Source organism: Streptopelia decaocto, assembly GCF_964273445.1.
Source record: "Streptopelia decaocto genome assembly, chromosome: Z".
Taxonomy (NCBI): domain Eukaryota; kingdom Metazoa; phylum Chordata; class Aves; order Columbiformes; family Columbidae; genus Streptopelia; species Streptopelia decaocto.
The window spans coordinates 60,366,763-60,379,903 of record NC_138657.1 but is presented as its reverse complement, the minus strand read 5'-3'; the positions used below and the strand labels follow the sequence as shown (position 1 = coordinate 60,379,903).

Sequence of the window (13,141 nt, the reverse complement as noted above, 5' to 3'; positions counted from 1 at the left end):
TGAAATGCTACCTCCACCCCAAATGAGCTGCAGAATAAAATTCTTCCATGCAAGTAATTAGTGTGCTTATCACATGGCTGAAGAAAGCCTTCACATAGGCAGTTATTACCCACCAGCAGATCAGCTATAACTTGCTGGACTCTGCAGCTGGACCACCAGCTCCCTGTTTCCCAGTCTGTTCTGTAAGTTCAGTCAGCGCAGAGACTGAGCACTGGCTGACTCTGTGACAGGATGCAGTCAGGGTTCTCAATGGCAGAGCTAAAGCTATGTTGTAAGGAAGTAGGGAACAGATTCGAATCTCATTTTGTGTGTGGTATCAGGTAGGAGGTTGAGGGTGTAAAATAAGGGTCTGGGTTGTGGAGGGGAAGATGTGTGATAGGAAAGTGGGGGAAGGAAGACAAGAATACATTTCATGTCCAGCTACTGCCACTGTGCAAACAGATTTTAGGAATCCCCTGTGTAGGCCTGGCATGCATTATTTCTTGCTGTAGACCCTTTCTACTTGTTTATAATTATTATTTGTATGTTCGCCACGTGTCCTATGCACCTTTTCTGCAACTCCTCCTATAAGTCAACAGTTTAACCACATCAGTGGAAAATTCACAATAGAAAAATTGAACCTGTGTTGTCATGGTGTTCGACTAGTTGTACCTTCTGGGAAAATGATATGTTCTTGACATTGATGTGGGGCATGGGACACCTAACAATTGTACTTTTAAACTGTTTCTCCAAAAGGCTAGAAGCCTCTGTAATTACATCTACTATTTTTCACTGAAGTTTGTAAAGGTGACTCACCAACCTCCCCTCAGGTTTGCTCCTGTGGAAGTTGAAGACTGTTCTATATCATGTGTCAGTGAAAAAATACAGATTAAAATATTCAAGAAAAGGAAGGAAAATGAGAGGTAAAAAAGGTATTGGGGCATGGGAGGAATGGTGCTTTTCAATCCAGATCATTTTACTTGTTGAGGTTACAGGACACAGCATTTGTATCAGTAATACAAAGAAACACAGCATTGGAGTAACTGCATGAGAGGAGTGCTTGGGTGAGGAGTCCATAAGTTAGTATTACAGTGGAGGAGAGAAAAGGTAGGAACACACCCTTCAGGACAGTGTGGTCATTTAGAGAGAAACAAGCAAAATACAAACACAGAGTGATTTCTGCACTACACATGACCAGAATCATTCTTGATCCCATCTCCCAGCAGAGCTGTACTGCAAAGTCTCCCATATGAGCCTTTTGTTCTTTTTTATGCTTTTCTTCCTGGACCATCTGACCAGTTGAAGAACCAGTCAAGCCTCAGAATTGCTTTCATGCAAGCAATCTCACGTTCTCTAGTGCGAATTTTCTTGTGTGAGCAACACATTTCCAAGGATTGTCAGACACGAAGTCAAGCATCTGTAAAAATGTTCCATTCAGAATGTTCAAGTTTAATTAAAAGTAAATTCAGCCCTTTATATAATTTCTAAGTTTAGTACACTTTCTGACATCAATAACAAAGACAATGACGTGGCCCAAATAACAACAACAAAAAGCCTACTCCCACAGCATAAATATTTCAAAACACAAAATAACTTCAGAAATGTTCTCATGGGAGTTTTAATCAAAGACAACAAAGTTTAAAAATGAAAACCCAGTTTAATTCAAACATCTTTATAAAGAATGTTTCAACAAAAAATTTACTAGGCCTTTCTGCCTAGCATTTGCATAATGCCTAATATCCTTTCTATGGTCTAATCCTTTGGGCTTTTAAAAAGGTTTATTTTGCCTACCAGTTAATTCTGATCCCTGATACTTAGCAGGTGATAGCAGGTTGGTCACAAAGACTGGTGGCTTTAAAGTCACTGGTTAACCTGTGATATAAACCAATAAATGGAAGAAATGGGAAGTTAAGTTAAACAAGAATGCATTCATCTGTGCCTCTGAAAAAATTACAACAGAAAACCAGAATGAGTCTTACATCTGCTAGAGAGTTCTTTTGTTCAAGTCAGCTCAAGCAGAGAGTGTACACTAACCTCATATTCTGAAGCCTTGCAGCTACACTCACAGTTTATTTTTTCAAAAAAATACTTCTTCCTTCCTGCCCTACTCTCCTGTCTTTTTCCTGAGACTCCTCTTTTCTGCTAAACTCACTTTTTCCTTTTTCATTTCCTATTTGGAATGTGTGACGTGGGAAATGAGAGATAAGTGGGCCGATGTGTCCCCTCTTCTGTCTACACCTGTCCTACAACCAGATGCATCACACCTTTCAGGTATTAAACAGAAGGTAACCCTAATTCATACAGTACTTTCTCTGTACAATTATTGCAAACATATTTTTTCTGTGGTTTCATTCCTGCATGCTTGCACAATAGTGACCTGTAACAGCAGTGTCAGTTCTGTTACAAATTATAGCCTCACAGCATAATTTAGGTAAGGAGGGATCTCTGGAATTCAAGTTGTCCAACTGTCTGTTCAGAGCAGGGCTGATATCCCCAGATTGCTCAGAGCATTCTTCAGTATAGTTTTGACTACAGACAAGGATGGAGAATTTGCAGCCCCTCCTAGACTGTCCCAGTATTTGATTTCCCTCACTGTTTAAAAGAAAAAACAACACACACAAACAAAAAACTCAAAACTACAACAAAGCCAGACAACCAAAAAATCCAAACAAAACCAAACCCCAAAAAGCTAATTGGAATTTTCCTTTTTGCATCTTGTTTCCAATGCCTCTTGTTTCCATTGCTTCTCATTCTACCCCTGTGCAACTCTGACATGAGTATGACGCCATTTAATTAGATATTTGAAGACAGCAATAAAGACCCTGCTTTGCTGCCTTATATCCAGGCTGAACAGGCCCAATTCTCTGAGCCTCTTTTGTGTCACATGTCCTAGTCCCCTGATTACCTACTGAGAGCACAATGAATTGGGTTTATGCTGTTGTGTTTGCTCAGTTTGGTCATGCTGCCTTGCCTCAGAGACAAAGAAGTTATAATGGCTTTCTTAACTTTAATCATGCAAATTTATTTGCTTACCAAGTCTATTATTTGCAGGCACTTGAACCTGCTGTTTACAGGGTACGTGCAAATGAGAAGGTGAAATTCAGCAGGGTCTCCTTCAGTTTCACTGTTTCCTCACAGAGGCTACAGGCCATGACATATAATAAGGCAGCATGCACTAGCCTTTCTGCTTGAAGGGCTAAAGTGTATGGGAAAAATAAAATGTTCAATTTTTCTTGTTGTTCAGGATCATACTGCTGAATTTGTTGCTGAGCATTGGCTACATTGAAAGAAGGTCAGTCTGCTGGTCATCCATTAAATGATGGGCCATTGTGTAGATCGTCAGTTGTGCAGGATGCTTCTAGTGTGGAAGATAGAACAGCTACTGGTGGTGGTGGTAAGAATAACAGCATGAAGCAGAAAGGCACCAGTGATTGGCTAAGGGAGGTCCACATATCTCCTCTTAATTCTTGTGGGCTAGTGCATAAATTTGAGCCCTAGTAACTGCTCTTAGAGGCTGAGGAATAGAGATTTGATTGAAAATAAAACTTTTGGCTAAATTTTTATTCTGAGCAGCTTTGTACAGGAGGAAGAAGTGAGACCCTGGGGACACTATTTCCAAATGTTTTTCTTCTCTAGGAGAAAAAGAAAACCAGCCTCCCTATGATTCATCATCAGAATCAAAATGCAGATGCCCTCAGAGATTTATAGAAGGGCCATGGTATTGTGGAGGTTGTGACACTTCTTCAAATCTTTGTTACACAAGTGACTAATGGGAAGAGAAGCTGTTAGACATGTGTCAGCAGAAGTGAAAGGAACAACCAGCCATAGCTGCAAAACTAAGTTACACGAGATTTTCTCATCCCCATTCATTCCATGAAAATGTAACCCCCCAAATGGTTAAAAAAAAATGTCCAATATTTAGGGATTGAATTGGGAAAACTACCTATGTGCTCCATTTTTATATGTAAGTAATACATGGTTCTCACAAATTTTCCACACCTTTCAATGACAGCATTACAAGTTGAGGGCCATTTTTCACAACTTCAATGTAAGAACATGGGTGAGCCTTTCTTTTTGAACATTTTTGTGTAGTCTTTCTATTGTTAATATTCTATGCACTCCAGCTTTTGAATTGGGGGATAGTGCTGAAGGTAGCTGCTATTTATGTTTGTTTCAGATTTTTCCTGTTAAGATCCCGTAACACTGACGGAAATCTACTTTTATTCTTTTTAGTTTGTTAGATTCTCTTAATTAAAATACAAAACAGTATGAATGTTCTCTTTGTAAGAAAAAATACCTAAAAAAGATGACTTTTTATCCACAAATCCCATCAGGTTCTTAATCCCAGATAGCTGAGTCAAGTATAGATGACCTGCTGATAAATATGATAACTTTACTCTTACAATAGAAAGTTTAAAAGTGCCGCTTTAGATATCGTTGTGTTATCTGTCGTGAACTATTAGGAGACATTCACAATATACTTACATGAGACAAGTTTGGAATAAGTGACTACAGAAAGGTCTCATAAGTGTAAATAAGAGTCTATTATCAAAATAAAATATTAGGGCAAATGCTGCTAATTTCCACCTTTGAGTGTGACTATAATAAATAGTGACTAAATGCAGTTTCAGGGAAAGGAATCAAGTGTGGAAGCTTTTTCTTGAAGCAAGCAAAGTTGTTTTTGTAATTTACATGTCCAACACATTTTCTTTTTCTTTTCTCCCATTGGGAATAGGAAAAATCCTAAAGGATGAAGGTCATATGAAAGTTCAGCAAAAGTATTGTTGTTTGGAATTTTAGGGATCTCTGCAAGTCTGCATTTTGTCCAAGTTGCAAAGTACAGAGGCAGGGAAGGCTGGAGTTCATTCCACTTCTATTAAAGGGGCCAAGATGTTGCCTGATTTCAGCGTGAATGGGCTGAGTACAGACATGGCCTGATGAAACACATCCTGGCTTGCCAATAGTTTTCCTTAATAATGTTGTGGGACTCTCATTAACACATTGCAATAGTATCATGGGGGTCACAAGTTGGCAGCAAGACACTGTGTCTTATACAGTGCAGCAGAAAATCAGTTTTGGCTTTCATTGGGACAGATGTTTCTTTATAGTAATTTTGAAAGTAGCCTAAAGGTCAGGAAAAAGTTTTTTCTCTCTCAGTGTTTCTGTACTTCTTATGCTCCGTTTGGGCTTGACAGACAGAAATTTGTGCCTGACTCACAAAGGCAATAGAATCCTGAACATTTTGTTATTCTTAGCCTTGCACGTTGTGTTTTTGCACAAATTAATTTCAAAATCTGCCACATTGCCAGTTATGCAAGACACCTGGACCTTCTGGTTTCTGTGGCTATCTGAAGTCCAGTGACCTCAGTGATCTTTGCGGGAAGGAAGAGGTACATTCACACAGGGTTCCTTGTGAGGCTGATCCTTCTGAGTGTGTTCAGACCTTCAGCTTGTCATATAATCAATATATATATATCAGCTTGTCATATAATCATATGTTCCTATGCAGAATCAGTAGGACTCCATCGAGACACAAAAGTTGGCTGTAAAATATTGCCCCGCAATACAGAGATTACTGTTTTATATTTTGCATGTGTGTGTCTGGTGAAACTAATGATCTTAAAATCTATTGTGATGGCCTTGTATACCTCATATCCCCTTTTTGCCCATGCCAGAGAAGAATTAGAAGAATTCTTGTGCTTGGAAAAATGGAGTACTTTACTTTTAAAAATGGTCAGCTCCTCTTTACTTTCATTTACTCACCCATAGCTTCCAGAAAACACAGCCCAAAGAGTGTGAAACCCACAGATCTGCTGAGAATTCCCTTAACATGGAACCAAAGGTGATTAGTGGTTGATGGTGGATTTTTCCATCTCTCTTTTGATGGTGATATTACTTTGTATGAAAGGTGTGAAGATTCTTCAGTTCAGGTAAGGGTAAAGCATCTCTCTAGCCTAGTATTTACAGAAGCATTCAGAAGTTGGTAAACCTAGTTTTGATGCACTGCTCCAACCACTGCTTAGGTTTTTTATGGCATGACCAGAGTTATAACTTTCCAACATATCTGCTTTCGTCACTGAACCACTGTATGAAGGTGATGTGGCAGTGCTTTTCAAATGGGCCTGCTAAATCTCATGAGACAGAGAAGATTATCTAATTTGTGAACCTGATGGAATGAGGCAGAAGGCCCTTTAAATGAGGAATAACATACTGATGGAATGCTGTGATTTTGAAATCTAATTAGGATGACAGCAGAACATGGGCTGCACTAGACACTGCATTTATAAACACACAAATTTTTATGCTGCACCACGTGGAGGTATCCAAAACCTTGGATGCCTATCTTATAAGCCTTTTTTTTTTTTTTTTTTTTTTTTTCAGTTTAGACCTTCCCTACAATACAGGAGAAAGACAAAGAGAGATTCTTAGAAACCACCATCTCAGCTGGGCCACCTAACTTGGACAAGTGAGTTAGCACTGGGTAAGTTTGTAAGACAAAGGAAGTTCAACTGACTGAAGAGTGGTATGGTCTTCCACAATGTGGTAAGTGTAGAAACCTATCTTCTTTAGCAGAATTTCTCCATCCTTCATGTTTCACTACTATGTTGGTCCCAGTCATGGCCAATGTTATGTCTCCAGCTTACGGAGATTTTAATCTGGTATAACTCCTTGGGCACCTCTGAATAGCTTTGCATTGTGCAGTGTAGACATTCACTTAAGGCATGCACAGTTAGACAGCAGATGAATATCAACTTTGAAAATTCTTCCTAAATGGTGGACTTAGATGTCTAAACGATGGGCATAAGTGCTGAAGGAGGCACCTTTGAGGATTAGTTTAGCAGAATTTGTTGACAAGGGAAACATCTAAAATGTCAATAGTTTAACTAAATCTTAGTGAGTTTAACTAAATCTTAATCTTAGAGAGTGTATGAAGAAACCGACATCTTTAGCTCTGAGATAACTGTTAATATATTTGTCAGTCCTCCCTGTCAATTTATATGCCTGAATCCTGTCTCTTTCAAAAGAATAAAGCAAAGGCACACTTTGTTCATCAAAGAACAGATGGAGAGGGGTGTGCATCCCTTCCTAGCAGTTAGGAGTATGGGTTTCAGTGTCAGCCCCCAAAATGGCTATATGATGTATGATGTAACCAGTTGTGAATAGGAAGAAACCTTTTCTGACCATTCATTAAAGTAGACCACTTCACTAAATGACCATATTTTTGTGTGACAAAAATTTGGTCACAAAGGATTAATTAATTAATTAATTTTGATTATTCTGGAAGAACACAAAGCAATTTTCAAGATGAATGTTACAGAAGTACAGCACTAAACCCTGACTGAGTTATTTCAGGGCAAATTATGGTACAATAGCTGTTGTCCAGGAATTGCCTGTGAATGACAGACCCTGCCACAAATTACATGCAAAGTTAGTAACACTGATGAGGCCGTGTGAACACTTTCCAAAGTGAGATACCTGAAAAATTTGTCGCACCTCACTTTTGAACTGCTGTTCTAGCTCCATCTGGATGTTATGAATAAATAGTTGCCAGCAGTCTTATCTGCTTTTCTGTTTAAGTTTTTTTTTTTTTTCCTCCTTTTTAAAACAAGAAACCAAACCAATAAATAGTAGATCCAAATAGATGAACCAGATTCCTTAGTTTGCCATATTTGCATCAGAATATTTATCCCAATTCTCATGTCTCAAAAGTTTGTTTGATTCTTACAATATATCTGATAATTACCTTCATTACAAGAAGACAGGCGTATTAAGGACTATTTCTCTATGTCAGAAATCAACACATCTTGTCTTGGCTTGAAGGCAAAGGAAAATTTTGTATTTTTCCTTCACATCCATCAGCTTCATTCTCACATGAAGCTACACCTGAAAGGAGCTATAATTGCAGTTCTAATATTTTTTCATTTTTTGGTTTAAACTTAACTTTGTTATTATGGTCAGAATCGAAAAAGTGATTTCTATGTTTTGTTCCTCATTTGGATATCGGGATTCTGCAGACCTAGCTCTGCTCCTTCCATCCCTTACTTTATGCACTAAAACCAGAACCAGCCTTAACCAGATTATGCCCAGTTCCACGTTCAAAGGGTTCATTGTTTGTTTGGTTGTTTTTTTGTTTTGTTTTTGTTTTGGTTTGGTTTGGTTTGGTTTGGTTTTTTAGGAATTAGCTTGTCTCCCAAGCATTCTGATCTCTGCCTACTGTAAAAATGACAGAAAACAAACTTTCCTACATTGCTACTCTCTCCACCTTCTTCAGTTAGTTGTTTTGTTCTTCTCCTATTTTTTTTTCCTATCTTCTTATATTGCTATAATATTAATTTCCCCTCATGCAGCATCAAAGCAAAAACAAAAAATGTGGTTTTTCTTCCTTTGTGCAGCTTCTGGGTTGCCTGTGATACAAAGATGAAAGAACTAATTTCTCTATAGTGCTATAGAACATTGTCAAGGAAATACAGTAAGAGTATGAATTCATGGTTTGCATTACTTTGTATTGTCATTGATGTCTGGATTCAGAGAAAACAACCTGCAGTTTTGAAAAGATTGAAACAAAAAAAGTAAAACTGTTAATTGTTGCTTATTTTCAAACTGCATTTGGCAATAGCAGAAGTCCTGTGTTCAAAGTATTTGCACATTTACATACTCTTTCCAAACACACCCTTTTGTGAAAGCAGCTAGACATTGAATCATGCCAGGAGAATAACTTGCAAATGTTAATGTGGGTTTTTGTAAATACTTAAACTCCATGTATATTTGGGCTCCTGAATGACTAGCTCAAGTTAAAGAATCTCTGCAGCAATCAGAAATCAGCAGGCAACAGCACACTGAGATGCTAGTTTGGCAGAAACGATGGCCCTATTCAGATCTCATTTATCCATATGTAAATCCAGAGGAAGTCAAGACTTGAATTGAATTATTGGCATAAACAAAGTATTTTGCCCTTTAGTACCTGATTCTGCACAGTGGGATTCATTACAACAGAAATAAATAAAATAAGAAATATCTGCGTTCTATTTTAAATATAAAAAATTACTTATGTAAACACTTTGAGGCCATTGCTTCAGATTCAGGAATAATTTGATCGTTGTGTAAAACAAACTCAATCAAAACCCTCTGAAATTTCTGAAGCATTGTTAAATGTGAACTGTATTCTGCATTCATCACTGTTTCACATCGCCATTTTTCAAGTGCTAGCGAAATGGGCAAAACTAGACCATTTTCATTGTGAAGATAATAAATTCTATGGCTTGGGGTCTTCTCTAAGTTTCGTGAGATATCTTTTCTTCTCTTGAAATAAGACTGACCGCTTCAAATAAAGAATACATCTGAAGTATTATAATACTACCTTCAGGGAAAGTTTGCTTTATTTGGGTTTATGTACCATGATGAAAGTATACAAGCTACTCCAGGAGTTCTAAACTATTTCCCAGAGCAAATATGGCCTGAAAAGCTACTCAGATTTCACACTTATCGACATTTATCTGTAAAACGACTTCTCTTTCAATTATTGATTTGGTTTATTAATAAAATACTTATAAAATCTGACATATACATAGTGCTTGGAATTTTAAAGAAACTGTATTTAAAGAAAACAAATTCTACAAGTTAGTAAAAAAAAACCAAAACAACTATACTGAAGATTTACACATAAATGCATAAGTCTCAAGTGTTCCTCCCCCTTTTTTTTTTTTTTTTAGTTATGAAGTACTTCTGAAACAAAATAATGCAGTGTAGTGAAATTGCTTTCTGGAAATCTAATTAAAAGGCTTGACTCATTTCTTGCTTGGTGTCACATTGACACTTGATGGCCAAATTCCTTTAGCTACACAAACTAATTTATCAGTTTAGCCTTGAAAGAAGCTGTTTTATTTTTCTAAATTTTGAATGCCAGAATCAGTAAGGCACCTACAAACAAATAAAAATTTTGAAGGAGCTAAAAGACCTAAAAACTTCCTTCATGCCCTCAAAAGCAGGAAGTCAGCTCTAAGGAACTGAATTGAAAACTATCAGAAGTATGTTTAAAGTTTTACAGTCACATTCCATGCAGTTTTAGTATTAAATCTTTTGCACCCGTGTAATAAAAAGTACATGAATAGAGCTCTGTACTTACCATAGATTCAGGCTTTCTGTCTCCACAAGTCTGCTAAAGAATATGTAACTCCAATAAAGAGAGTCAAAAATGTTCTTTGTCCTCCACTGTGTACTTCCCTTTTTGAAAGTGTATGTGGTCTATCCAGCCGTCACAGGAAAAGATATCAGCAAAATCCTTGTTTTGCATACTATCAGGGACCTAACAGAACTTTTAACAGCATTTGTTTGGAATACACTGGAGCACTGTGAAGGACGAATGACAGTGAAGGAGCATTCATTTTATGACTTCCAAGGTTATAACAAAAAACAGGTCTGTGCTGATGAGAAAATTGTATTGTTATGTTTTTTACTAATCTTTGACTGAATTAAAAGTCAAATATATTTTGTTTCTGTCTTTCATACTTGGGGTTCCTGAATTTGATTGTATTCAGGCTATACTACCAACCTCATCCATGTCTCCTGACTCAGATTTTCATGTATGTTGAAAATCTGAAGTAATTTTACTCCTCTAATAAGCTGAACTGGATTTCTGTCAATTAACCTTTAACTATTCAGCTCCTCATAGCGAATATTATCAGAAAAATAAGATTGTTCTGACTTGACAGGATATTTAAATTCTGCATTGCTGCAAACTTCCTATGCACAAAAATTGAAGCAAGAGAAGGCATACGGCCTCAAACTTCACTGAGCTGGATCTAGCAAAAAAAGCTGAAACAGAGGACTTAATGAAACGAGATGAAGGAAGGAAGAAGAGTGAAGTACATGCTAAATGCAGGGGAGGCAGAACACTGATAAATTTTGGGTGATGTCCAACTTCTAAATGAAAATATCAGTTGAGCTTTCAAGAAGCAAGCTTCTCTGTATGAAGTAGTGAGGGACAAATAAAAATGATAGTAAAGTAAGATAAAATACCATATCTGTGTCAGAAACGAGATTTAAACTACATTCTGTGATGAAATCAGGATTTCCCCATTGGCTCAGTACAAGAGCACTGAAAGGATTGCTGCATTGTTGTAAGTCCCAAACCACCAGTTTTTAATCAAACATTCAATACAAAATATCAACAGTATCTATTATACAGATAATCGCAAATACCACTACATACACTTATACTGGCAATTAACAACCATATTATCTATTTCTAAAAGCCAGAAAATTACTTGGGCAGCTACAGACTTATTTACTTGAGTGCAAAATTATGCAACTCTAAAAACACATTTCAAAAAAACATTTAGAAAGACAAGATATTAGGTGTATCTAGCTACATTTAAGGTAGATTTCAATAAAGATGGATTATGTGTGAATAACTTAATATCTGTTTTACAAAGTTTAACTGGAATTTTAGGCAAAGGTAATACGACTAACAATCTATCTAGATTTAAGCACAGCATTTCATATAAAGTCCTTTGTTGAATTTCAAGTGATAAGACTCAGGAGAGGATGTGACCTGTCAGAAAGACTGCAAAGTAAATAAGCAGCTGGCTAACACAGTATCAGTTTAGAAATGGAAGGAGAGTTCCTGAGTTTAACTGGGTTTACTAGCAGTGTTCTGCAGGCAGAGGTCATGGGACTGATCCTACCCATTACTTGGGTCAGGAGTCTGATTCAAGAGCTGGGTCTATACCAATGGACTGAAGATGGACTAAACTGAATGTTTTTACTAATATTGGGGAGAATCAGGTCATTACACAGGAAGAATGAGAAGACTTTGAATATTAGGGTGATAGAAATCTACCAAAGTTTAATAATAAAGCCAAATACTTAGGGCTAAGAACAAGAATTTTTGCTCTGAGCCAGGGAGACAGTAAGTATAAGTCATTAGCATGACATGTACATGTGACAAGCAAATTATTTTCAGGAGATGCAGGAAAAGAATTTGTGCAGAGCACAGAGGGGAGCTCATTTAGGGTACTGTGTGCAGTTCTAGTCAATTATGTTGAATGACCATAAATTTAACCTGATGCAGGTACAGGTGAAGCCCTCAAGTATGAGTAGAAGGACTTCCTGGCTTCTCAAAGGACCCTACAAGAACTTGCCTTGTCTAACTTAAATGCAGATGAAAGAGGCTATGACAAGGTCTGAATGTATGAAGGATGACTATTTATACTCAAAAATAAAAGACTGAAATCAAATGGGTATAAATAGGATATGAGTATATTTAAAGTAGAAACTAGACAACATTTTATATTCATTTATATTCGCAAAAAAAAAAAAATTGTGAAGTGGAGAATACTAACTGTAAAGGAAAGATTCTTAGTCAGCATGTCTGGTCCCACTGAGGATTAAATCTCAGACTATGGTAGGTTTCCCTAAGCCTATCACCTTTTTATTTTGTTTCACCAGGAATGTTTGTATGTGCAGCTTGTTAGGAAGTGCTGTGTCTGAGAGGGATTTCCTGATATCTGATAGCCCTGCTCATGATGAAGGTTGGTGCTGTTCCCACAGTGAAGCAGTAACATCAGATTCCACCAAGAGTAGCTTTATTCCAGGTGCACAGTGCAGTGAAGTACCTAAGCGTTAGGTTTGAGGTTTTCTGAAATGTCCCAGAGAGACTGCAGGGATTCAAGGTGCATGTGTGCTCTGTCCTTTGAAAGAGTCCTGTGTTTGCACTTTGAAACATTAAGTGGTGGAAACCTATTAATTAGTGGAAGTCTATTTCTACTTCTGTGGTGTGAGGGGAACTCTTCATGGTGGCAGGAACCAGTGAAAGGCCTTTTTTGGTCTGCTTTTATATTAAAAATACAAAAGATGCCCTTTAAGAACTGCTGAACTAGATTCTAGGAGTTTATGCAGAAATTAAATACTTTTAATAAAATTGATTAAAATAATGGTGGTCATCATTCAACACAATTTGTTACTTTATTTGCAAGAATAAGGCAGACATTTTTGGATGAACCTTGCTAACCTGAGATGTAACTTCCTTTTCATTTGTCTTTCCCTTCAAGAGGAGTGTTAACTAGCAGTATTCAAATCCCCACAACCCCCAAACATACTGTGCAAAGTACACTGTATACATGATATTTTACAAAAACTGACATTTCATTCATCAAATTTTAGC

At 37.2% G+C, this 13,141-nt stretch overlaps 1 protein-coding gene across 4 annotated transcripts in view; it reads right to left on the bottom strand.

Annotated features, from left to right (window-relative positions):
- FYB1 (FYN binding protein 1) overlaps nucleotides 1-10,200 on the bottom strand; it is a 70,344-nt gene extending 60,144 nt beyond the window's left edge. For all 4 annotated transcript variants that reach the window (XM_082074424.1, XM_082074426.1, XM_082074427.1 and 1 more), the window contains exon 1: nucleotides 10,103-10,200. In XM_082074424.1, the coding sequence (XP_081930550.1) occupies nucleotides 10,103-10,105 (3 nt within the window). In that variant the 5' untranslated portion in view covers nucleotides 10,106-10,200. The remainder of the gene's footprint in view (nucleotides 1-10,102) is intronic.
- Between the last annotated feature and the right edge of the window lie 2,941 nt (nucleotides 10,201-13,141).